Source organism: Phacochoerus africanus, chromosome 7 (genome assembly GCF_016906955.1).
Source record: "Phacochoerus africanus isolate WHEZ1 chromosome 7, ROS_Pafr_v1, whole genome shotgun sequence".
NCBI lineage: Eukaryota > Metazoa > Chordata > Mammalia > Artiodactyla > Suidae > Phacochoerus > Phacochoerus africanus.
In genome coordinates this window covers 57,521,619-57,548,999 of record NC_062550.1, presented here as the reverse complement: position 1 = coordinate 57,548,999, position 27,381 = coordinate 57,521,619, and the positions used below count along the sequence as shown (strand labels likewise).

Below are 27,381 nucleotides of genomic sequence, written 5' to 3'. Positions count from 1 at the left end.
AATCCATGAGGATGCGGGTTCGATCCATGGCCTCACTCATTTGGTTGGGGATCCAGTGTTGCCATGAGCTGCAGTGTAGGTCACAGGCTCGTATCATCTGTTGCTGTGGCTATGGACACAGCTCCAATTCGACCCCTAGCCTGGGAACTTCCATATGCCGAGGGTGCAGCCCTAAAAACAAAAAACAAACAAAAAATTATTCAAATTACCAAGCACATTCTTAAAATCTATGCTGTGAAATTTCTACATCATGAAGGTAAAAATTATTTTGATTTATCTCAAAAATCAACTGCTTCTAATACCTAGTTGACAGAATTGCTATGGTTGGGTGGTAGTGGCCAAAATTAATACTTTTTTGTGCCTAATACCCCAAATATAATGGTAAGTTTAAATATTGCAGTATGCTAATTTTCCAAGGCCTAGTAGTGGACATTAATCTGTAACATTTAAAATTGAAGGAGTTCCCATCGTGACTCAGCAGAAACGAATCAGACCAGGAACCATGAGGTTGCAGGTTCGATCCCTGCCCTTACTCAGTGGGTTAAGGATCCATTGTTGCTGTGAGCTGTGGTGTAAGTCACCACAGACACGGCTTGGATCCGGCATTGCTGTGGCTGTGCCGTAGGCTGGCAGCTATAGCTGCGACTCGACCCCTAGCCTGGGAACCTACATGTTCCTCGAGTGCGGCCCTAAAAAAACAACAGAAAAAAAAAGACCAAAAAAAAAAAAAACCTGAAGAGTTACTGGATCTTAAGAAGCTAATACATGATCACACTAGATCTATAGTATTGCCCCATCTACATTTTCAAACAGAAAAGTCTACTGCCAATTCCTTATCAAAGCCTGTGCTCCATTTTTTAAATAAAAAGTAGAACAGTAAATTAACATTTCTTAGATAAGTACTCAGGAACACTATTTAAAAGGCAAACCAGGAGTTCCCATCATGGTGCAGCGGAAATGAATCCGACCAGGAACCATGAGGTTGAGGGTTCAATCCCTGGGCTCAATCAATGGGTTAAGGATCCGGTGTTGCCGTGAGCTGTGGTATAGGTCACAGACAGGGCTAAGATCTGGCTTTGCTGTGGCTCTGGCATAGGCTGGCAGCTATAGCTCCAATTAGACCCCTAGCCTGGGAACCTCCATGTGCTGCGGGTGATGCCCTAAAAAAAAAAAAAAAAAGACAAGAGGCAAACCAGTCTCTCTGTTAGCTCTGGGCATAATATAATTATATTTACATTTATATGTATCATATTGTGTAACTATTCCCATAGGTAGATTTTTTTATATATATAAATTGTCATTGATTCTGGTCGAGAAACGTTCTTATTACATTAAAAATTTGGAAATGAATCATCAGTCCTAATCCCTTCTTAATAAAAACCACAATATCTGGCTGCTGTGGCTCTGTAGTTAGATATTAAAATCGTCATTCATCTTTTTTGGTAGTCTGGGATTTCATTGCATCTGAATGTTGCAGACCCACTTGAAGTGTGGCTTTTTTTTTCCCATACAGTGTCCGAGTCTTGTCTTAGTACAGACTATAAGAAAATAACCACTGTTAAAATTTATTTATTCCACCTCTTTAGACTGTCAAAACATTTAAAAGTTTTCTGCCATCCCTCTAGCAGTTCTGCACATGCACGCAAAATTTTTTTTTAACCTTCGTTAGAATATAACATATTCTCAGAAAAGTACACAGATTAAGTGTACAGATATGGCTAACTTCCATATTAAGGCATTGAATTTTACTAGCATGCTAGAGACTCCCTTCCCAGTGACTGCCTCCTTCCCAAAACAGCACTACCTGACTTTTAAGCTATATATTAGCTGTGCCTATTTTGGAACTTTATAAAAGTATAATCATATAGTACCTAATATTTGGCTTCTTTTAATGTTTTGAGGTTCATCTATGTGGTTGCAAATTACAGGATTTATTTCATTCTCTTTAAATGTATGGCATGAAAGTCCATGTTTTTATTGAATGCACAGGCATATTTCCTGACTTGTGCCTGTAATTTTAAGATAATTGTATATTTGCAAGTCATTACCCCTTTTAATTGCCTTAGTGCACCTTTATATTATCTTCTTGACAAAGAATAGTAATGTCCTATTTAAAGATTTTAACATTGTATTTTGTATAAGCCACTAAATTCTTTAATGAAATACTCAGCCAGGTGTTAGGAGGGCTGATGTTGTGCCTGTGCTGCCTCTTTTCTTGCTGTTCCGCATTGATTAGTGTTACTACCCACCTGTAATAGTGATGGAGGAGCCCGGAGGCAAAGGTAGAAACAAGCCCAGCAGGATCATGGGACTCAGGCCAACTCGCAATGGTAGAACTTACCAGGTTAGGAAAATTAAAAGTGTATTGTGTTTCTTACCCCTAGAATATTAGTAATCTTTACCTCTCAATCTCTATTTTTCACATGTTTCTGTAAGAAAGATAAGAATTCCCACCATCCTAAAATGTTCTTGTACTTAGATGACTCTACAGCACCTTTGGTCTCACCTTGAGCTTTTCTACAAGAGAGGTTGAAAATGAGAGCCCATCTCATTTCGTTGCGGGGCTACCATTGGAATTAGGTCTTTTAACCGCATTTTACCCTCGTTAAAGCTTTCAAAGACCCAGTATGTAAATTTGCATTTTGTGATGTACATAAATTAGAAGATAAGGTTAGAAGCAGTTTGGGGAGTTTGTTTATTTAGGTTTTTTTTCCACCATGGCCACACCTTTGGCATATCGAAGTTCCTAGGCTAGGGTTTGAATTGAGATCTGAGCTATATCACAGCTCACAGCAAGGCTGGATCCTTAACCCACTGAGCAAACCCACATCCTCGTGGATACTAGTTGGGTTCATTACCACTGAACCAATGGGAACTTCAAGAGCAGTGTTTTTTTGTTGTTGTTGTTTTGGGGGGGTAGTTAAGGATTTGTGTGTGTGTGTGTGTGTGTGTCTATTGTCCCTTTAGGCCCCACCCGTGACATATAGAGGTTCCCAACCTAGGGGTCTAATCGGAGCTGTTGCCACCGGCCCACACCAGAGCCACAGCAACATGGGATCCGAGCCGTGTCTGCGACCTACATCACAGCTCATGGCAACACTGGTTCCTTAACCCACTGAGTTAGGGCAGGGATCGAACCTGCAACCTCACGGCTCCTAGTCAGATTCATTTCCACTGCACCACGACGGCAACTCCCAGGAGCAGTTTTTGTTAAAGGAGATCACTATCCTTATTTATTCAGGTAAAAACAGTTTGCTGAAGCCAAGCAAGGAGGCTAATAGCTACACAATATAGATGAAATAAAAATCTTTAACCCTTTATCCCTTTGCATTTTTAAAATTTAATTCATTATAAAACATACTTAAAAGACTTCTTAAATTTTTTTTTTTTTTGGTCTTTTTCCCATTTCTTGGACCGCTCCCTTGGCATATGGAGGTTCCCAGGCTAAGGGTCTATCGGAGCTGTAGCTGCCAGCCTACGCCAGAGCCACAGCAACGCAGGATCCAAGCCAAGTCTGCGGCCTACACCACAGCTCATGGCAACACCGGATCCTTAACCCACTGAGCAAGGCCAGGGGTCGAACCCGAAACCTCATGGTTCCTAGTCGGATTCGTTAACCACTGCGCCACAACGGGAACTCCCAGACTTCTTAAATTTTTAATAAAGAAGTGATTAAAAAAAAACTCCAGAAGTTCCTGTTGTGGCGCAGTGGAAGCGAATCCTATTAGGAACCGTGAGGTTGCCCGTTCGATCCCTGCCCACGCTCAGTGGGTTAACGATCCGGTGTTGCCGTGAGCTGTGGTGTAGGCCACAAACACGGCTTGGATCCCGCGTTGCTGTGGCTCTGGCGTAGGCTGGCAGCTACAGTTCCAATTAGACCCCTAGCCTGGGAACTTCCATATGCCGCAGGTGTGGCCCTAAAAAGCAAAACAAAAACAAAACTCTAGTGGTTTATCTCTGCTTTTTAAAAAAAATATAATCCATTGTAAAACCTGCTTATAGGGAGACATCTTAAATTCAGAAATCAATTATTCCAGGAGTTCCCTGGCAGCCTAGCAAGTTAAGGATCTGACATTGTCACTGCTGTGGCTCAGGTCACCGCTCTGGTGCAGTTCCTGGCCCAGGAACTTCTGCATGCAGTGGTGTGGCAAAAAAAAAAAAAAATTATTCCAAATGGCCAAATTTCAACACTTATTTTAATTTGTAAAAGTAGTTTTCATTGCCTACATTTTTGAAAGTGACTTTAAGCCAGGAGAATATTTTAAATAACCTCTCTTCTACCTTCAGTACCCTCTTTCTTGTCCCAAAACTATTGCTTTTATTAAACTGATATTTCCTAGGAGAGCTTCACTCAGAGAAGTTTGGGTCAACAAATCCCTGACCAAGGAAACTTCTTAGTTACTAATTCATTTTACAACAGCATTAAATATTTGTTGGTGTGCCAACACCACACTAGAAACTGGTGTCAAAATAGTGATCAAATATAGGCCCTGCCCTTAGTTTATCAGTTTAATCTCATACCACTCTCAGAAATGTCTGAATTTTGTGGTTATTTGTTTTGGGTTGTTTTTGTTTTTAGTAAGTTTGAGTACAGCAGCAGCACAATAATAAATAATTTAGTTGCTCAGTAAATTCTTTTTCTTTTGTCTTTTTGTCTTTTTAGGGCCTCCCTTGTGGCATATGGAGGTTCCAAGGCTAGGGGTCATTGTTGGAGCTACAGCTGCCAGCCTACACCTCAACCACAGCAACACAGGATCTGAGCCATGTCTGCAATCTACACAACAGCTCACAGCAACGACGGATCCTTAACCCACTGTGTGAGACCAGAGATTGAACCCGCGTCCTCACGGTTAGTCAGGTTCCTTAACCGCTGAGCCACAACAGAACTCCAGTAGATTCTTTTTGAATTGAGAAAAAAAGAATAAAGGAAAATGAGTTAACAAATTTTTTTATTTTGCCCATTATAAACTACACAAATGATAACATACCAGCACATTTTCTCCACTGAAGTAAATAAAGCTCTTTGATTTTAGGAGCTGGAACGAGCATGGAGAGAATATGATAAGTTAGAATATGATGTAACTGTTACCAGGAACCAGATGCAAGAACAGCTAGATCGCCTTGGTGAAGTTCAGGTACAGAAGTGTAATTTTTTTGCATTGTTTTACCTGGTTTTGATTGGTACTATACAGTCCACCTTGTTAGATTCACACATGCTCTTAACAGTTATTGCATAATTGGCTCTCTAACACCTGGGTTTGAATACTTTCAATGCTAGTAATCTTACAAAAATGCCCATCCCTCATTGTTTAAAAGTTCTTTTTTTTCCTTGGCACATGGTGAGCCCTAGAGTGTTCTGTGCTCCTAGCTTAACTATGTCACTTGTCATTGAAGTGTTGAATTATCCATTCTACAATATATCTCTCTTTTATCAATCTGTATTTAGCCTATTATCTTGACTGATAACATTTTTAGAATAGAGAAAGATGCCTCACCATTTGGCATAAAGAATCCAGTTTTGTGAATAGGTAGATATGAGATCAAGTTCCAGGTGCTCATTTTTTTAATCTGTAAAATACAAGTAATAATTCCTGTCTTAAAGTGTTGCTCTGAGGAATGGAGATAATATATATGTTTAAGAAAATAATGAAAGTCCCTTTATGCTTGTGACCCTATGTAAATTTGACCTCTAAAAATTCATCAAGTTACTATCTAGATTTGCAAAAGAAAAACTTTATTTTGATTTGGAGAAACAGAGCATTAGAAAAATAGACAAAGAACATGAATAGTTTTAATTAATAGAAAATTTAACTCAGATTGCTAACAAGTGTTTGAACAGTTGGTCAATGTCACAGTAGCCAGAGAAGTGCAAAATAAAACTGAAATGAGATTTTCATTGTCCACCTTTCAGATAGATGAAATATGTATATATTTTTTAGTTATTGTAAAAGTGATATGTATTCTATATGTACAATTATCTGACTTTAATGGTTTCTATTCCCTCCCTTTAAGTCCTTATCAGTAAGTCCTTTCACATCTCAGGACTGTAGTAATGGGACATTTTTGTACTTACTACCTATTTCTTTTATTTTATTTTTTTTTCTTTTAAAGTTACATTCCTAAAAGTGATACTTGATGTTTTCCTATTTATCAATAAGGGTCCTAGGTTTTATTAGAATCTTACTGCTATGGTCTAATATTAGCTTCATTTAGAGCCTAAGGATGTAAAATGGGGCATCAGAGGTAAAAAAGTAGATATAACTTTAGGATAGAAATAACATGGCAGTAATACATCTAAATTCCAAAACTGAACATTTGTCCTGCATATACATTTTTTTAACTCTATCAGTCAAAACTCTCCAAAATATATTTTGTTAACTGCCCTTTCTTTTTCTCTCCTTCTTTTTTGGCATGTCTTTATGTTCTAGAACTTGAGGCTAAAATACTTTCTATTTTTCCCCCTAAAAATATTTTGTTTAATTTGGAGATTGTGAGTTTCTATTCTTTTGTGAATGTTTTTGTGTTGTTTTGTTGGTTCTAGTTTTGGGGGGAGGTTTCCCACTCTAAGTCCCAACTAATCAGTATTCCTTCCTGGAATTGTAAATAATGCAAGGCATTGTTTATTGAAAAGATGTCTATGTAGGTCTGAAATATTAAATTTTTTATCTCTCTGCTTTTTATCTTTTGTCTTTGCCACTAACATTACAAAATTGGGAAGGTCACACAGATTATATTAAATATTCTCAAAACTTAATCCACAGCAGTTGTCATTTTTTAAATATGTAATTAATGGAATTTGTAACTGTATAATGATTTTTTTTCCCTTGTATGTGGTCTCTCCATTTTAACTGATAGACTGAATCAGCAGGAATTCAGCGTGCGCAAATTCAGAAAGAACTGTGGAGAATTCAGGATGTCATGGAAGGACTGAGTAAACACAAACAGCAGAGAGGCTCTGCGGAAACAGGTGCGATGGCTTCGTCTTTTATTCTGCGCTAATTGACCATAGTATTATATCTAAGTGGAATGACACATAGAATTGGGTTTTCTCTTGTTATTTTAATGGGTTTTTGACATTAGAAAACAGGCACTTTGTAGTATTGAATCAGTCCCCAAGTTTATATATAAAGTAGAAAGCAAAATTTCTACCAACCACGCCCACAAAAAAAAATAAATCATTTTGTGTCTCTAATTATAAACTCACACGGTATTTTGGTTTGGGGAGTTTTATCCCACAGCAGGAAATGCTGTTTTTCATCAATACACTATTTCTTCCTTAACAATACAATATCATAACAGCTGTGTAAGAATCCATTGTACGGATGAACTATAATTTGTTCATTGCAGTTCTGATGAACAGGTAGGTTGCTTCCAGGTTTCTGGTTGATTGGTTGGTTCTTTGTTTTTTTTCATTTTGTTTTGTTTTTCTGTCATTTGCCATGTAATAATGAACATTATTACGTACATAAGTTTTGGGGTTTTTTGGCCATGCCTGCAGGGTGCAGAAGTTCTCAGGCTGAGTATCAAACCTGCACCATAGCAATGACACCAAATCCTTAACTGCTATGCCATCAGGGAACTCATATTGCATATATAATAAACATACCTTCTAGTACTAAAGGATTCTTAGAAGTGGAAAATATGCACATATTATTCCACAAGCAAATTACTCTCCTAACAGATTATATCAAACCAGTATTACTTACACCAGCAGTACTTGAGAAAACTCATTTCCCCATACTCTTACTTAAATTAGATATTTTGGTTTGTATTTTTTAATGTACTTTTTTTTTTTTTTTGGTCATTTTAGGGCCACATCTGCAGCATATTGAGGTTCCCAGGCTAGGGATTGAATCGGAGCTGCAGATGCCAGCCTACACCACAGCCATAGCAATGCCAGATCCAAGTCATGCCTGTGACCTATAGCACAGCTCACAGCAATGCCAGATCCTTAACCCACTGAGTGAGGCCAGGGATCAAACTTTCATCCTCACTGATATTATTTGGGTTTGTTTCCACTGAACCACAATAGGAACTCCTGTACATGGTTTTAAATTCAGAGAACATAGGAGTTCTCTTGTGGCACAGCGGGTTAAGGATCCAGCATTGTCACTGTAGTGGCTAGGGTTGCTGCTGTGGTGCAAGTCCTATCCCTATTTGGGAACTTCCACATGCTGGGGGTGCAGCAAAAAAAAAAAAAAAAAAATCTGAGAGCATTAATAAATGAGGGATTCAAAACTGAGGGCTTCCTTTAAAATAAGTGAAATGAAATTATTCCTTTTTTCTGTAAATTTAGGAAGATATGCTTAGTTTAAGTAATTATGTTACGAATTCTTTTAACAGGTATGGCAGGATCAAAGCCTTTCTCAACAGTTAAGTACAAAAATGAGGTAAGTTTTGGATTGTTTGCATAACTATAAATTAATTATTTTAAGTGTTTAAAACATGAATTAGGATCTTCTCTACTCATAACAAAGATGTTTTCTAAATACATTTGAGTTACTGTTTTAATCTTGAAATTTTGCTGTTTCAGTAATTTGGTGCTTCTAACAAATGTGGTCTTTCTTCCCTTTTCTTAATGTAAAAAATTGAATCACTACTTCTGATCTGTGTTAGAACTTTGGCATTGTCATACTTTTTCTAACCTAAGTAATTTGAATATTTATATTGTTTTGTATGCTTTGTAAAATGTGTAGGATGACTGATAGATAAGTTGGCTGTGTATCGCATACCATAAAGAAGTTACATATACAAAGAGATACTGTCAACCTAGTGAAAAGCATCTGTGGTCTTGAATTTTGTATAAAAGCCAATCAAAAAGATTTTTTCTCTTAAAAATTACCCAAAAAAAGATTTTTAAAATGAATTCTTCCCTTCTATTTTTAAAATGAAATACAGTATAGTTTCATATATTTGTTTTGATGTTGAGCTTCAGAGTAAAGCTAACCTGTGTGTTACAGAAAAAATTAAGTGCAACCAAATTTAAAACTCAGCTATGGGCCATCATAAACCTTTTCGGTTTTACCTTTTGATTTGAGGCTTTCGGCTTGGCAGTGTCCCTTTAATTAAAGTGAATTTAAGTTAACTTACCATTGCAAAGAATTTAGATATACTTAATTCAATGTGCTTATCTAAATAAGGTGACTGTTCTACAATCTTTAGGAAGAGGAAGTAGTCCCACCTCGTCCTCCACTTCCTCGGTCCTATGACTTTACAGAGCAGCCTCCCATAATCCCCCCTCTGCCCAGTGATAGCAGCTCCTTGCTCTGTTATAGCAGGGGCCCAGTCCATCTGCCCGAAGAAAAGAAGATTCACCAAGTTCAAGGATATCCAAGAAATGGATCTCACTGTGTAAGTGGCTGCAGTAGCCACAGAATCATCAGTTGTACCTGCCCTCATTTTTCAAACTTAATTTATATTACACTCAACCTTTTTTTTTGATTATAGCACTTTTAGCCAGCACTATTTTTTGCTTAGATATAACATTATCATTTATGTTTTTCCTGTTTTAGTTTTATCATTCCTCGTTTTGTAATATTTTCACAACTTTAATGATATTTCATTGTTTCTTGTTTTTCATGGATTTTTTTTTCATAAAGTAGTTACTTTGTATATGTTTAAGGAGCCATATTTTACATATACCATTTCAGGATATTAGAGGCAAAATGATATCTTTAGATTAGAATGAAGCCGGAAAGAAAAAGATTCTTACCGGGAATGAGAAAAAGGTTGGGATGTAGGCATTTCAGTCTAGGAAAACAGAGGATATGGACATTGCTGAAGGGAGACATTACCCATGGGAAAAGAAGTTTGGGACTAAATAAATAAATGTAAAATGTAATAAGCGAGGAGGAGAGAATGAGGTAAAAAAGGAGTAGGGCTGATTGAATTCATGCAGTTATTTTCAGACCTTAGTTTTACTAAATGTTCTGATGACTTTGTCCCTAAGAGGAATATTTTGTTTGTTTGTTTGTTTTTGTCTTTTCTGTCCTTTTAGGGCCACACTCACGGCATATGGAGGTTGAAGCGGAGCTGTAGCCAGCGGCCTACACCACAGCCACAGCAACGCCAGATCTGAGCCACATCTGCAATCTACACAACAGCTCATGGCAACGCTGGATCCTTAACCCACTGAGTGAGGCCAGGGATCAAACCCGAACCCTCATTGTTCCTAGTCGGATTCGTTTCCGCTGCGCCACGACAGGAACTCCTAAGCGGAATATTTTTAATTTTAAAAGCAAAAGATAGACTGCTTAAAAATCTTTTAATCCTTTTTTTCTACCCTGATTATATATATAAATTGTGTTATACCCAAGATAGCTGGCTGAGGCTTTTAATTGTTAGATTATGAGTCTTTAGAAGTCAACATTTTGACAGATTTTGGGCTTTTTTTTTTCCGTAATTGCATATCTGTCTTTCAAGGGTCCAGATTATAGACTCTACAAGAGTGAACCAGAGTTAACAACAGTGGCAGAAGTTGATGAGTCTAATGGAGAAGAAAAATCAGAACCTGTTTCAGAAATGGAATCTTCCGTCAAAGGTTAGCATTTGAAATATATCTCCCGTGTTTTTTAGACATTTTAGCAATAAATTCAGTTTATATATTGATATATACAAGTTCAGAGTCCTTTATCTGAAACCTTTGGAATTTGATGAGTTTCTGAATTCAGAAATTTTCATATAGTGGGAGGAAAACATGACCCATAAACCGTATATATTATATGTCATCTCTTTCTGCTAGGACAAAGATGGCAGAATGTGGGATTTTTCAGAAAAATAATTTCTGATCATAACCCACTAGTCAGTTTTTTTTATAATCTGCTAAATGGTCACAAAGTAAAGTTTCAAAAAAAATTTTTTGGCCATGCCCACAGCACACAAAAAGCCTCAGGGGTCAAACTGAGCCACTGTGGTAACACCACCAGGTCCTTAACCTGCTGAGCCACCAGGGAATTCCTCAATAATATTAAATGGTAATATTCACATACTTTTTCCATAATTGGCACATTTTCTAGGTTCTCCAACACCAGGTTATGTTTTATTTTCTATTTAAAAAAAAAAAATACGGAGTTCCCGTCGTGGCACAGTGGTTAACGAATCTGACTAGGAACCATGAGGTTGCGGGTTTGATCCCTGGCCTTGCTCAGTGGGTTAAGGATCCAGCGTTGCCATGAGCTGTGGTGTAGGTTGCAGACGTGGCTCGGATCCTGTGTTGCTGTGGCTCTGGTGTAGGCTGGCAGCCACAGCTCCGATTGGACCCCTAGCCTGGGAACCTCCATATGCCGTGGGAGCGGCCCAAGAAATGGCAAAAAGACAAAAAAAAAATAAAAATAAAAATACTACTGGAGGAGTTCCTGTTGTGGCGCAGGGGAAACGACTCCAACTAGCATCCATGAGGTTGCAGGTTCGATCCCTGGCCTCGCTCAGTAAGTTAAGGATCCAGCATTGCCATGAGCTGTGGTGTAGATTGCATGTGTAGCTTGGATCCTGAGTTGCAGTGGCTTATGGCATAGGCCAGCAGCTGTAGCTCCAGTTAGATCCCTAGCCTGGGAACCTCCATATGCCGTGAGTGCGGCCCTAAAAAGAAAAAGAAAAAAAAACTTCTGGAGTTTCCTGATGGTTCAGTGGCTTAAGGATCCAGCATTGTTACTGCTGTGGCTTGGGTTTAGCCCCTGGCTCGGGAACTTACGCATGCTGTGGAAGTGGCCCAAAAAAATACTGCCATCTTCAAAACTTAGTATTTATACTTTCTCCTTCTCATCCAAGTCATATCTTCTTCTCATCCTAAGTCTTTGTTTGCTTTCCCGTTTCATACACAGATGAGAGTTAAACGTAGGCTCAGACCTTGCCATACTGGTACATATAATTATAAATATGCAGGACATCTCAGACTGTATTCAACCTCTGAAAATGTTCACGAAGAGCAGCAAAGGAAAGGGGGCCAAAGCAGAAGCTCAAGCCATGCTACTCATGAACTATATGGACTTAGTCAATCAACCTGTTCTTCCTTACCTTCTTTTCTTTACAGGGTCTTTGTAAGAATATATGACCCACTGAGGATGACTAAATTTCACTTTTTTAATGTCATCTATTATGATCAGTAGAACTTTATTTCTGAATCTGACCCTAAATTTTTCTGGTATCATTGCATGATGTATTAAGTAAAATAATTAATGAAAGGCTACTGTATTTTCTATGTCTTTTTTTTTTTTTTTTTTTGCTTTTTTAGGGCCACACCCACTGCATATGGAGGTTCCCAGGCTAGGGGTCAAATCAGAGCTACAGCTGCTGGCCTACACCACAGCCATAGCAACGCAGGATCCAAGCCATGTCTGACCTACACCACAGCTCACAGCAATGCCGGATCCTTAACCCACTTATCGAGGCCAGGGATTGAACCTGAAACCTCATGGTTCCTAGTCGGATTTGTTTCTGCTGCGCCGCAAAGGGGATTCTCCATGTCTCTTTTTGAACAATAACATTGCCTCCTGATCTTAAAAGTCTCAGAAATTGAATTTGTCAAAAGAAAGCAATGTCATATGAAGATGTTTTGGGGAAATTAACGCTGTTTTAATTTTTAGGTTCCCACTTTCCTGTTGGAGTAGTCCCTCCAAGAACAAAATCACCAACACCCGAATCTTCGACAATAGCCTCATATGTAACCTTAAGGAAAACTAAGAAGATGATGGATTCAAGAACGGTATTTAACTATAAATTAACTTCTAGAAGGATTCTCAAACCTATTTATTGCCACCTTATAAATGTTTTAATTTTTTTAGTGGTTTTTTTTTCAAAACTTTTTTTTTTACATAATGTAAGAAAAATTTAGTAACCTTTTTTTTTTTTTTTTCCTGGTCTTTTTAGGGCCACACCCATAGCATATGGAAGTTCCCAAGCTAGGGGTCAAATCAGAGCGGCAGCTGCTGGCCCATGCCACAGCCACAGCAGTGCGGGATCTAAGCCATATCTGTGACCTACACCCCAGCTCACGGCAACACTGGATCCTTAACCCACTGAGCAAGGCCGAGGATCAAGTCCTCGTGGATAGTTGGGTTCGTTACCACTGAGCCACAACGGGAACTCCAAAATTTAGTAATCTTAATTTTTTAAATTTAGCACCTCAGACCTAGGTTTTCTTTGATCAGACTTCACATGAGGTCTTTCGTTCCACCGTTGATGCAGTCTGTTACCTATCTGACACCTCGAAGAATTTTCTTTGGAGAGTAATGGATGTGTTCTGTGGTCACCCATGCTGGTGGATTTTCAGGCCAGCCTGAGTCTGCAGTGCCTTTCAGCTATGGTAGACTTGGAGTTTGCCAATCTGGTTACAATAAGAAATGCAAATTGAGATTGGGAGATAAATCCTATATTTTCCACTTTCATGTGAGATCCATTTAATTCAAGCTGGCTTTTAACCAGTCTAATCTTGGTCTTTTGGGGAAGATTCTCAGAGTTCTTACTCCCTTTCACCAAGCACTCTCTAGAAATTTGGGCTGCAACAGAACTTTTACTTTTCATCTTTATAAATTCTCTATTTATTTTGTATGAGATAAAGTAAAACTGTAAGAAAAGACTAAAAGGTACTAAAGCAATGATATATGTTATTTTTTAAAAATATTAAAGGGAGTTCCCGTCGTGGTGCAGTGGTTAACGAATCCGACTAGGAACCATGAGGTTGCGGGTTCGGTCCCTGGCCTTGCTCAGTGGATTAACGATCCGGCGTTGCCGTGAGCTGTGGTGTAGGTTGCAGACGCGGCTCGGATCCCGAGTTGCTGTGGCTCTGGAGTAGGCCGGTGGCTGCAGCTCCGATTAGACCCCTAGCCTGGGAACCTCCATATGCTGCAGGAGAGGCCCAAGAAATAACAACAACAACAACAACAAAAATTAAAGTACAATACGAATTATATGCCCAAAAAAACTAACAAATTTATATGTAAAAAAATGTAATGGTTCTATAATACTATTATTCATAGAGTTAGGCATTTTTTATTTTTGTTTTTTATTTTATTTTATTTTTGCTTTTTAGGGCCATACCTGTGGCATATGGAAGTTCCCAAGCTAGGAGTCAAATCAGAGCTGCAGCTGCCAGCCTACACCACAGCCACAGCCATGCCAGATCCAATTTATGTCTGCAAACTACAACACAGCTCAAAGCAACACTAGATCCTTAACCCACTGAGCGAGGCTGAGATCAAACCCTCAACCATATGGATACTAGTTGTGTTCATTACTGCTGAGCCACAAGGGGAACTCCAAGTTAGGCATTTTTTAGACTGAAAGAGTGTTTTCTTTGAAAATTGTAGTGTAATACTAAGTCAACAGAAAAAAATTTTAAATGCATGTTGAGATCAAACAGAAAGGTATTAGTAGATTTATATTACTCTGTAACTTTTTTTTTTTTTTTGGTCTTTTTGTCTTTTCTAGGGCCACTCCCGCGGCATATGGAGGTTCCCAGGCCAGGGGTCTCATCAGAGGTGTAGCCGCCAGCCTACACCAGAGCCAAAGCAACACGGGATCCGAGCCACATCTGCAACCTATACCACAGCTCACGGCAATGCTGGATCCTTAACCCACTGAGTGAGTCCAGGGATCAAACCCGCAACCTCATGGTTCCTGGTCAGATTCGTGAACCACTGCGCCACGACGGGAACTCCTGTAACTATTTTTTTTAATCACTGTCTTAAATACTAGAAGAAAGACTCCTGCTTAACAAAATACTGGGAGAAAGTATAGAAGATTATAGTCATGTAATACTGGTACAAGAAAGTCCATTATAAGCAATGCAGATGCCAGAAGAAAATACAACAGACAAATTCTATAATATATGAAGAATGAATATAAATTAGTTATTTTTAGGGGTTTTTTTTTCAAATGGAAACTATGTAACAGTAATTCAAATATATAAAAATTGCTCAACCCTGATAATAATTTTTTAAAGGGTTGAATAGAACCTCAGTCAGATACTTTTTTCCAGTTATTTTGGAGAAACAATCTACAAATTAGTAATATCTGGCATTTAAAAAGAATAAAGTAGGAGTTCCTATTATGGCTCTTTGGATCAAGAATCCAGCTAGTATCCATGAGGACGGGGGTTCAGTCTCTGGCCCCACTCAGTGGGTTAAAGGATCCAGCATTGCTGTGAGCTGTGGTGTAGGTTGCAGATGTGGCTTAGATCTGATGTTGCTGTGGTTGTAGCCCAGGCTGACAGCTGTAGCTCCAATTCGACCCCTAGCCTGGGAACTTCCACATGCCTCGGATGAGGCCCTAAAAAAAAATTAAAAATTTAAATAAAAATAAAAAGAATAAAGTAGACATTTTTGCACACACACACACACAAAAAAAAACAGGAAGAATATGTGTTTGTATGTTTGTTGTTACTAAAAACGGAAGAGTGCTAAAGTAGCCAACTTCCCAATCAGTATCTAGAACCTACCTTTTTAAAAAAATTTTTTTCATAAAAGCAAATAAATGTTTTGTTTTATAAATAAATAAGAATCATCATTTCTGCACTTCAGGGCTTTTCATTTTCTATTTTCCTTTCAGTACCTACCTGAGCTCTTTAAGATGTTCTGAGCAGTAGAAAGCAGTTCTAGAGCTGTAGCTACTCCCTTGCAGACACATTCTAGATAGCAGTGGAGAGAAATGAACCCACTGAGTGAGGCCAGGGATCGAACCCGCATCCTCAGGGATACTAGTTGGGTTTGTAACCCACTGAGCCAAAGTGGGAACTCTTCTTATGACCATTACTGACATACTTAGTTTTGGATCTTATACCAATATTGTTTATATCTTTTAGTAAGAAAATGAGTTCCTGTTTTGGTGCAGTGGGTTAAGAATCCAGTACTGCCTCAAGCTGCAAGCTGCAGCGTAGGTGTCAGACTCAGCTTGGATTCTGCATTGCTGTGGCTGTGGCATAGGCTGGCAGATGCAGCTCCACATCACACGCTGGCCTGGGAACTTCCATATGCCATGGATGTGGCTTTTTTTTTTTTTTTGCCTTTTCTAGGGCTGCTTCCCGAAGCATATGGAGGTTCTCATCTAACTGGGGCTGTAGCCGCCGGCCTACACCACAGCCACAGTAACGTGGATATTTGAGCCGCATCTGCGACCTACACCACAGCTCATGGCAACACCAGACCCTTAACCAGGGATCAAACCCGAAACCTCATGGTTCCTAGCCAGATTCATTAACCACTGCGCCACAACGGGAACTCTGGATGTGGCATTTTTATTTATTTATTTATTTTTATTTATTTATTTTTTGTCTTTTTGCTATTTCTTTGGGCCACTCCCACGGCATATGGAGGTTCCCAGGCTAGGGGTCTAATCGGAGCTATAGCCACTGGCCAACACCAGAGCCACAGCAACTCGGGACCCGAGCCGCATCTGCAACCTACACCACAGCTCATGGCAACGCTGGATCCTTCACCCACTGAGCAAGGCCAGGGATCGAACCCTAAACCTCATGGTTCCTAGTCAGATTCGTTAACCACTGCGCCACGACGGTAACTCCTGGATGTGGCATTTTTAAAAAAAGAAAAGGAATGAAAAAAAGGAAGGAAGGGAAAAAAAGAAAGAGGGAGAAGCAAAAATTAGTTGTTTAATGTGACTAATCTTTTTAAACCCTTCAGTAAACCATAAGAATGAGCAATATATATGTAACATTTTCAAATATAACCATCTGATATATAGACAATAAATACTCCATAGTTTTATCGTTGCTCATAAATTAAGGATGTTTTCTTTACCAGTCTTTTTGCAGTAAAAAAATTGTGACTTGAAATAGTACATTTTTAGTAAAATAAAATAAATTGCTGGTATTTAGAAGTTGGGCCCCCTGTTTACTCCTAGTTTGAGTTTCATACCATTTCCTGTTTCAGGGCTGTGGGGTGGAGTCACTTCAGAGTTGCCATACCCTTCTGTATTTTTTCTTTTCCTTTTTTGGCCACACCCACAGCATAGGCCAGGGATCAAATCCAAGCCAGAGCTGTGAACTATGCCACAGTTGTAGTAGTGCTGGATCCTTAACCCACTGCACTGGGCTAGAGATCGAGCTGGTGGCTCCACAGAGATAAGCTGGATCACTAACCCACCGTAGCACAGTGGGAGCTTTTTTTTTTTTCTCTCTCTCTCTCTTTTTGCTTTGTGTATTTTTATTTTATGTATGTATGTATGTATGTATGTATTTTCTATAGCCACACTTGAAGCATATGGAAGTTCCCAGGTCAAGGATTAAACCTGAGCCGTCGCAGTGACCTGAGCAGCTACAGTAGGGTTCTTAACTCACTGCACCACAATGGGAACTTGTATATACTTTTTAAAACAAGAAAATACTCTCCTGAAGTTCCCTTTGTGGCTCAGTGGATTAAGAACCCGACTAGTATCCATGAGGATGTGGGTTCAATCCCTGGCCTCGCTTAGTAGGTTTAGGATCCCGCCGTTGCCACTAGCTGCAGGCATAAGTTGCAGGTGCAACTCGTATCCAGCATTGCTGTGGCAGTCGCATAGACCGGCAGCTCTCCAATTCAACCCCTAGCCTGGGAACCTCCATATGCCACAAATGCGGCCTTAAAAAAAAAAAACTAGAAAATACCCTCTTAAAGTTCCTTTTCTCTCTCTGCCCTCTTTCCTCCTGTCTCTCTCTCTTTCCATCGTTGATTATGTATTAGTGCGTGCATAAAATAATTTGCTTTCTGGTGTTATCTAAATTATACCCCAAACCTCCACTTTTGATTTTGAAAACAAAATAAATGCATCTCAGAACATTTTTTCGTTCCAACATACTTTTCAGAAGTTATTCTATATTCATGTATTCACATGTTTACTTTCCATTTAAAGGAAAGACCAAGAAGTGCAGTGGAACAGCTCTGTTTGGCTGAAAGCACTCGTCCTAGGATGACTGTGGAAGAGCAAATGGAAAGAATCAGGAGGCATCAACAAGCATGCTTAAGGGAAAAGAAAAAAGGATTAAATGTTATTGGTGCTTTAGACCAGTCACCCTTACCAAGTCCTTCCAATTTAAGGGATAGTCTATTCAGGGTTACCCAGGTATGTCAGTTGCTTTTAATCATTCTTGTGGGTAAATCTAGTATCACTTGACTCTTAGAATCATAGAAGTACATGGTTGATGGGTTTTCAAATGTCAGCAGCATGGATAGTTACTTTATATTATTTAGCTCATATAGTAATATGCTAAAGACAGCTTTGTAAAATGGAAACAGCCCTGGGATCAGAAAACCAGAGCTAAGCTATTTGTTGGATGCCCTTATATTAGTTGTGGACTTCATCTCCTCTACTGTAAATCAAATAAAGACGCAGCCTGTCCTGTCGACTTCACAGAGGTACTAAGAAGACTAAAGCACTCTCAACAAATGTAAAACACCACGCAGGTTACCAAGATAGTCCCCAATTCCCCTCCCAATAAAATGTGTATTTCTCTGAATCCTAATTCAGCATGACCTAAATTGGAGTGAGAGCTTCTAAGATCTACCACTCACCACATTTTAAATTCAGTCTTGTAAAGAGAGATCGTTCTGTTCTTATTATTTGTTTGTGTATAACCCTGATTCATAAGTCAGAGCAGACTGGCTAACCTTTCCATTGGCTTCAGTCTGGTCCATCCCCGTTAGTAGACATGGACCAGCTGATTGTGCTTCCCTGTCATTGTAGAAATGAGAGCAGGCACTGCTAACGGTGATGTAGCCGAATAACAGTTTAACTGCACATTCTACAAGTTACAAAATAAATAATCCATATTTATGTACAATTCCTCTGTTGTTTTTCATAGGGAAACCTCTTTGTAAGTGAAGAACCAGCTGTTTGTTTGTTTGTTTGTTTTTTTAATTAACCTGGCCTGAGAACTCCATATGCCACAGTGTGGCCAAAAAGAATAAAAATTTTAAATTTTATTTAATTTAAAAAATAAAAGGAGGAGTTCCCATTGTGGCTCAGTGGTTGGCGAATTTGACTAGGAACCATGAGGTTGCAGGTTCAATCCCTGGCCTCCTTCAGTGGGTTAAGGGTCCAGCATTGCTGTGAGCTGTGGTGTAAGCCGGCAGGTGTAGCTCCAATTAGACCCCTAGCCTGGGAACCTCCATATGCCGCAGGTGCAGCCCTAAAAAAAGCAAAAAATAAAAAAAGTAACATGCTATCTAAAAACTATGCATGACTGTATACTATGAATCTAAAAATGCTGCCTCTCTGTTGAACAGACTCGAAGGAAGGATGATAACATTAAGGACACTGCTGTTCGGGAACCTGATGCAAAGCCAGACCCTGAAACTCCTGCTGCAGAAGTTGTTCTACTGAAAGAAGCAGGATCTCAAAATACAGATTTCAGTGAAGAGGTAGAGAGACTATTTTAGGACAGATTTTCCATAGGAGTAGATTTTTGCAGATGAGATCAAGTGGGAAGGTTGAAAATAAAGTTGTGTTATTCTGTCACAGAGGCTATAAATCTCAGTGAAATCGTAGGTTTTGCATACTTTGATGTATTCGGCCACATCAAAAAAAAATGGATTAATTGAAAACTTAAAACCTGATCAATCAAGACTGGAATAAATTACCGTTAACCCAATTCAAGAATCTTATATCCCAAAGCTTCTAGCTAATGGCAGTGTAGTTGTTATCTTAAGTAGTGAAGGATGTTAGTATTTTTAATATACTTGATTTTAATATACTTGAATCTAAACTTATGTTTCAGTGAATATTTGGTAGGATATGGTTTTTAATAAACTTATTTAGGAATCATTTTAATTCAGTAATACATTAAGTATGGTAAAAATGATTTCAACAAGAAAAATTTTCTTCTTCTATAGTTTAAAAAAACTGAAAATGTTTTTTCCAAAACACTTTTCACACCTGAGCCAAATGGAATCACTTCTGAGGACGTGATGGATAAAGAAGAAAGTAAAGAAAAAATGCCTGAGGATGTTTCATACAGGTAATAATTAGGGAAAACAAGCAAAGGGGTCATTCACAGAGTTGTATACTTTTTTTTTTGTCTTTTTGCCATTTCTTGGGCCACTCCCGCAGCATATGGAGGTTTCCAGGCTAGGGGTCCAATCGGAGCTGTAGCCACCAGCCTACGCCAGAGCCACAGCAACGCGGGATCCGAACCGAGACTGAGACCTATACCACAGCTCGAAGCAACGCCAGATCATTAACCCACTGAGCAAGGGCAGGGATCGAACCCGCAACCTCATGGTTCCTAGTCAGATTCGTTAACCACTGCGCCACGACAGGAACTCCCAGAGTTGTATACTTGCTTTAACATGGAAAATGTCAGAGTCAGAATCAGGAGCCTTGGAGTCCAGTCCCACCGTAACTACTCAGGAGCTGTGGGATCTTGAACAAGTTACATAACCTTCCTGAACACTGGTCCCTCACTAGAAAAATGGGGCTAATAAGAGTATCTATCTCACAGGTATGCTGTAAAGATTGAATAAGAGGGAGTTCCCATTGTAGCTCAGCAGTTTAAGAACCTGACTAGTATCCATGAGGACAGTGCTTTGCTTACTGTTAAAATAATGGCTATGAATTGAAAGCTATTAGCTAAGAAAAATCTGACCCAGAACTTTATATTGAGTGGGTCAAGCTGATAACCCCTCAAATCTCTCTGATCATTTTTGACATCATGAAGAGACAACTTTTTTTTTTTTTTTTTTTGCTTTTTAGGGCCACACCCCATGGCATATGGAGGTTCCCAGGCTAGGGGTCTAATTGGAGCTACAGCTGCCGGCCACAGCCACAGCAACACCAGATCCTAGCCGAGTCTGCAACCTACACCACAGCTTACGGCAACACCAGATCCTTAACCCACTGAGCAAGGCCAGGGATCGAACCCTCAACCTCATAGTTCTTAGATTTGTTCCCGCTACAAAGACGACAGGAAAATACAAAACAAAAGATGATGGGAAATCCCAAGAGACAACCTATTAATGCAGTAGTGCAAGACACCCATCTAACGAAGTTTACTTGCCACCCCTCCTTCCCCAATCCAAAATCCTCCTCCCCCAAGCCTCAAAATCAGATCAGTTTATGAAAAATATGAGATATACAGTCATCAAAATCCAGAACATGGAGTTCCAGCTACGACTCAACAGGATCAACATGTCTCTAGAGCGTTGAGACACAGGTTCGACCCCAGCCCAGCACAGTGGGTTAAGGATTTAGCATCCAGGCATCCACGACTGCATATTGTATCTGATCCATGGCCTGGGAACTCCATGTGCCACAGGGTGGCCAAAAAAGAAAAAAAAAAAAAAATCCAGAATATGGTAAACTGTATTGGACAGAGAAACCAGGTTCTTTCCCAAGTAATTGTCAAAGAATAAAACAAGTGTGTGGGGTGGTGTATTTTAATTTAAAGTAGACTTTAAGAGACTTGGCAAATACAGTGTATGGACCTTACTTGCATCCTTATTTAAACAGATAACCCTAAGATGATATGATGAGGCAGCCAGGATCACTTGAGCACTGACGGGATTTGATGGTATTCACAGAGTGAATGTTATGTTTGCAGTCTGCTTTAAGATAATTTGGGGAATAGGGGACTGAGAGTTTAGAATGCACTAAGGTTGGCAAAATGTGGGTAAAGAAAAAGTGCAAGCAAAATGGTAGCAGTTATTAAATATAGATGGTGACTTTCTGTAGAGTTAAAATTGTTCATAATAATACGTTGGGAAAAATTAATTGCATTCTAAAATAACAACTTTTAAAATATCAATCTCTTTGCAGTAGCCCTCCAGATGAGTCACAGATCACAAATCATAAACCAGAAGGCCACCCTGAAGAAAATATTAAAGACGATATTCATGATCAGGAAGAAACTGTTATTTCGTTTGAACTAACTCCTGAGGCTTCTAGAGGAAATCAGACAATGGCAGGTAGATACTAAACGTTTCATAATATTCTCACTGGTGCTTCCTCTGAACTTCTGAATTTATTCGCCATATGGAGATTCTAGCAAGGGAGCCACTCAGGAACGCTGACTGCGGAGTAGTCACCTTTCCTTCCCACGGCAGTGCCCTAGGGAACAGGGTCCCCTGCCTGAGCACCTAGATCTACCGTCTGCTGGCTCGAACCTCAGTTCCTTCTTTTTGTTTTGGTTGATTAGTTTGTTTGCTTGCTTGTTGTTTTTGGACCACACCCACAACATGCAGAAATTCCTGGGCCAGGGATCAAACTCGAGCCACAGCAGTGACAATACCAGTTCCTTAACCACCAGGCCACCAGGGAACTCCTTGTTTATTTTTTTAATATGAACCTTAACACCTACATTAAATTTTTATCTAAGAAGATCTTTTAGTACTTGGAAATTTTTCTTGTTTCTCTGAGGCTGGATTCTCAGAGTATTCACAGACCTTCCCCTATGGGAACTGTGGAAGATGGAATATCTAAACTAGTAGAGTGGATTTGTTTACTTAACTTCTACTGTAATCCACATCTGGGTGTGTTTGTTTTGTTTTGGCCCCCCACCACCATATGTCAAGTTTCCAGGCCAGGAATCATACCTGCATCACAGTAGTGAACTGAGCTGCTGTAGTGACAGCACTGAATCCTTAACCTGCTGAGCCACAAGGGTGCTACCTGTGTTTTTCTTTGATAGTAAAAGATCATGATCTGTGGCATATTAAAAAGTAAATTTTTCTGTGTTATTCACTTATATTTTTTGGATTCTTCACAAACCTTTTTTCTCTTTTTTTTTTTTTCCTTTATGACTTTTGGAAAAGGATGGGGGTTGGGAATCATACCACTAGTGTAAATTATCAGCTTTGCTTCTCATGGACCATAAACAAAAAACAATTCCTAGTAATCCTTTCTCCTCCCCCACTCCCTTGCCCCTCAGTCATCTTGCAGGAGGTAAGTATGATGAAATTTAGTTATGCAGGACTGTTCTCAAGAAGAGTATTTCCTGTTTCTTATGTACATATAACATGGAAATTTACACCATCAGCCATGTTCCTTTGCAACCAATGTGAAGCACTATCTTTTCCTGTGCCTCTTCATTTACAAGGTGATGTGCATAGGAATTCTCACTTCCTTTAATTATCACTGATCAGGTTTGGTTATTGTTATGACATGTCTGGATTGAAGGGGTCTGTGGGTGTATTAAAACCACAACATTCAAACCATCTGTAGCTGCATGGAACTAGAAAGGCTTGTAAAAGTGACACCCAACAAGGCTGAGTCAGTAATAGACACCTGAAAATTCACCAAGAAGCAAAAAAAAAAACTTCCAGTTTCATTGAAATATAAGTGGCCTATAGCATTATATAAGTTTAAGGTGTACAACAAAGAAGAATTTTTCAACAGTCTTCAAGAAACATTTCACAGTGAATAATCAGCTGCCAGATTAGCAAGAAACAGAACCAGCGTACGGTAAAGAATTCCTTCCAGAAACTTGTTTTTAATCCTGTTGGGATCACTGCAATAGAGGTTTCTTCTCCAAACGTGTCTCAAGAATTTTTATCTTCTTGTGTTTTCTCCATGTGTTTTAGTGAAAAGCCTGTCCCCGTCTCCCGAGTCCCCAGCGTCCCCTGTTCCGTCCACGCAGCCCCAGCTCACAGAAGGATCACATTTCATGTGTGTGTAGTCTCAGAAAAAGTACGTCGTTTCCTTTCATGCTTGTGCTTTACTGCTAGAGCTGTTAGCTTACCTTTTATTCATTTGTTGGTTTAGTGAATAAAACCAGCGATGAGTTCTGGCCTGTGCATTACTTGGCAGAGCAAGTAGGCCAAGTATTTGAACCACGGGCAGTAACTCAAATTTCCAGCATCAGGCCCTTCAATGATTTGCTACGTGACAACACTTTCTCTGTCTCTTATTTCATCATCCATAAAAACAACAAAACTTGGAGGTAGGACCTGTGCCAAGACAAGCTTCACAGTGTTTTGCAGCTGTGCTCCCACGTAACGTTTCTTTCCAGAGTCGGATCTGAGAATTCTGTATAAGTCATTACATTTTGATCCAGAAATGTTTTTTACAGTCAGCGTGACACGTCTATGGCATTGGGAGCCTGTTAATTATTTTTAAAGATAAAGAAAATTTATGATACAGCTATGGATAACTGATACTAGACATGGAATATAAAATCTTCTAAATAATTAAAAAATTTTTTCAGTCAGGGAGGTAGCTGTATAAAAAGCCACAAGTGGGGGAGTTCCCGATTTTGTGGCTCAGCGGTAACAAACCTGAATAGTAACCATTAGGACAGAATTTTGATCTGTGGCCCCACTCAGTGGGTTAGGGACCCGGTGTTGCCATGAGCTACAGGATAGGTCACAAATGCATTGCTGCAGCTGCCAGCATAGCCACAGCTCGGATTCAACCCCTAGCCTGGGAATTTCCATATGCCACATCTTTGGCCCTGAGAAGACCAAAAAAAAAAAAAAATGCCACAATTGGGGACAGGAAGAAGGAGCCTTTCTTGACCAGTGTTCCTTAGACCACACTTTTAGAACCCAGAACAATTTCCCGAGGTCTTACTTTTAAACTTTATTGACAATTGCTAAATTTTACGTACAATTCTGTACCTATATACTTTTTAAAAAATTTTTCAGAAAAGTTGTGAGATACAGAGTGAGCATTTTATGCCTTTTTCTGTACTTTTTTTTCTCACAGCATCTTCCAGGTCTTCCAATATTTGGTGCCTTAGGATGACCACCAATTTCTGTTAAACAATTAACAGAAAATACTGAGAAAACAGCTACAGACATGATGAGCATGATCACAAAGACGTTCTTTGATTTTGAGGTTCTCAAAATAAAGCAGTTACAAATACTGACCTAAGTTTTTTATCTGGTAGTGCTCATTTTCTAGAATAAAGTTCCGTTCGTACCTTTTTGTAGCAGCTATAATCCCTGTCCTTTTTTTCAGCTAGAGGATTTATGTCTGTCTCTTCATATCTGTAGCTTTTATTTAAGATCATGTCTATCTGGAGCCTAGAATCGGCTCTGTTTGTTGTCACTTGGTATCCACACAGGATTGACATCCTTGCTGGGGTTATAAACCCCCTATTTGTTACGGTCTTAACCTGTGTCTTGCCTCTGCCACTCATATATTTAAACTTTTAACTTGATTAATTCAGAAGTGGCAGTTGCCCCTAGGGACAGAATAACATCCCATAGGAATAATAAACATTGTGCTCATTTAATTCCTCCTGAGCAGAGAGCTGATGGGTGGCCTCTCCATCTTCGTGGAGAAATGTACATTAAGAGCCACTCTCATTATCTTTGGTCTCAATAAACAGGTTATAGTTCGTTATATTCAGGATAAGGATGTGCACAGTTAAGACTCGAGGACATTGCCAGGTTCCTTAGGTTGTTATTACTGGATTTTGGTTTACTTTCATTTCAAGAGCCAATGGCATCACATACTGGAAAGAGGTACAGTTATTGCCCAATATTTTCTAGCCTTGTGACGTGCAGTCACCACAACCAACCAGTGGCATTCCAACTTTATTATTTTCTAATACATCTTCTCATGGCATATTTGTCATCTTTCTGAACTAGTAGTTTTGGGAAGACTCAGGAAAGTGTCACAGATGACAGTGCTCTGCAGGCAGCTTAACAGAGTATTACATATTTACAAGTCGTGCAAATCTTTGCTTATTTTACCGATCTTTTGGATTCAGCCACAAGTTTGGGTAGTTTTTTCATCCGAATTGCTATTTACTTGTATTATGTTTCTTTCTTTGCGAATTAAGCTTATGGAAATGAAGAGAAAATGTCCTTCAGTTGTATTATGTTTTAGGATTTTCATGACCATGCTTGTCAGTTATTATTGTTAGACAGTGTCCCCCTTAGTTACTTTAGGAAATAGTCATTCATTAACTTTGCAGGTGTCAAAGTAATTTTCCTTCTCTGTATTTTTCAGCTATACTGACTTCTGTTGAAACCACTCAAAGCTATGGACGTGGACCTTTGGCAATGTGAGAAGATATTGTACAGTATATTTTAAATCTATGAAATTCATAGTTTTGATGCTTTTGACCACAGAGCATCATTTTATCACTTCTGGAAAATGTTTATTCCAAAACAGCTTTAATGGCCCATATGTACACTCAAGGTTATGTAATGTACTCTCAAGGTAATTATTCTGACACCAGCTTGCTGCTATGATTTCAGAGCACATAAGTAAAGGTGCTTTTTAGTGTGCGGTCTACAGCCAGAGCTTACTTAGTTGCTGATTTCCAGATTTTGATGTTTCTAAAGTCTAGGTGGGTTTATATTTCTTTTTGCTTTTCGGTACATAAATTTAGTTATTATTTCCAACGAAGCTTGTTTTTCTTTCTTTTTCTTCTTCTTCCCATTTTGGCTACTGCGATGCTTTGTTTCACCCTTGATTTGTAAAAATTTTATATATATTTAAAATGTGCCATTTTATTACTGCTAAGTGAAGTTTGTCCGTTTTCTGCTATAATTATTTCTCAGTCAGATTGCAATGTCAGTAGTTACTGCCACACTCTTGTCAGCTTCAACACAAATGTTACCGCTTACTTTTTCTTAAAGAACAATTTAAAATGTAGGTATTTCGAAGTACTGGGCTTATGCCTCATTGGACTAGATGTGTACAGCAATAAGCAGGTTTTCAAATCCAGTACTTAGTTTGTGTACAAATGTAATTATGTTCATTGTGTATATATTATACAATGAGCACATGTAATGTAAGTATTAAAGGCTACTTACTATTGTTTAAATGCAAATGTTCATATCTCATTTCTTTTTTATCATGTTAAATAAATGTTGATGTTCTTAAATCACTTGTGTTAGAATTTTTGCTCTTTCCATCTAAAATGGAAAGTCTGAGACTTAAGAGACTTCTAAATGAAAAAAGAGTCTATTGGCATTCCCATCGTTTGGCTCAGTGGAAATGAATCTGATTAGCATCCATGAGGACTCAGGATCCATCCCTGACCTTGCTCGGTGAGTTAAGGATCCGGTGTTGCCTTTAGCTGTGGTGTAGGTCACAGACAAGGTTTGAATCTGGCGTGGCTGTGGCATAGGCCAGCTGCTACAGCCTCCATTCGACCCCTAGCCTGGGAACCTCCATATGCTGTGGGTGCAGCCCTAAAAAGACAAAAAGAGAAAAAGAAAAGTCTATTAATCTTATCATTGTAGACAGCATCATAAAAGAACATTTTCTGTCATCCAGCCCAGCTCGTCCATGTCAAAGTTGAGAAACTTGAGGCCCAGAGAGATAAATTGACTTGGCCAAAATCCCATTACATTTTTTTTTTTTTTTGTCGTTTCAGGCCGCACCCGTAGCATATGGAGGTTCCCAGGCTAGGCATCCAGTCAGAGCTACAGCTGCCCACCTACACCACAGCCACAGCACCACAGGATCCGAGCTGCATCTGCGACCTACGCCACAGCTCAC

The 27,381-nt window shown here is 39.2% G+C and overlaps 1 protein-coding gene across 9 annotated transcripts in view; it reads left to right on the top strand.

Annotated features, from left to right (window-relative positions):
- The window catches only part of PLEKHA5 (pleckstrin homology domain containing A5), a 253,986-nt gene extending 227,225 nt beyond the window's left edge, over window positions 1–26,761 (top strand). For 5 of the 9 annotated variants that reach the window (XM_047787453.1, XM_047787462.1, XM_047787455.1 and 2 more), the window contains 12 exons: window positions 5,034–5,135; window positions 6,856–6,967; window positions 8,344–8,390; window positions 9,163–9,351; window positions 10,423–10,540; window positions 12,582–12,700; window positions 17,839–18,048; window positions 19,212–19,346; window positions 19,818–19,942; window positions 21,739–21,887; window positions 23,502–23,607; window positions 25,879–26,761. In XM_047787453.1, the coding sequence (XP_047643409.1) occupies window positions 5,034–5,135; window positions 6,856–6,967; window positions 8,344–8,390; window positions 9,163–9,351; window positions 10,423–10,540; window positions 12,582–12,700; window positions 17,839–18,048; window positions 19,212–19,346; window positions 19,818–19,942; window positions 21,739–21,887; window positions 23,502–23,596 (1,401 nt within the window). In that variant the 3' untranslated portion in view covers window positions 23,597–23,607; window positions 25,879–26,761. The remainder of the gene's footprint in view (window positions 1–5,033; window positions 5,136–6,855; window positions 6,968–8,343; window positions 8,391–9,162; window positions 9,352–10,422; window positions 10,541–12,581; window positions 12,701–17,838; window positions 18,049–19,211; window positions 19,347–19,817; window positions 19,943–21,738; window positions 21,888–23,501; window positions 23,608–25,878) is intronic. The other 4 variants (XM_047787456.1, XM_047787458.1, XM_047787454.1 and 1 more) reach the window with 3 other exon arrangements.
- The last annotated feature ends 620 nt before the right edge of the window (window positions 26,762–27,381 follow it).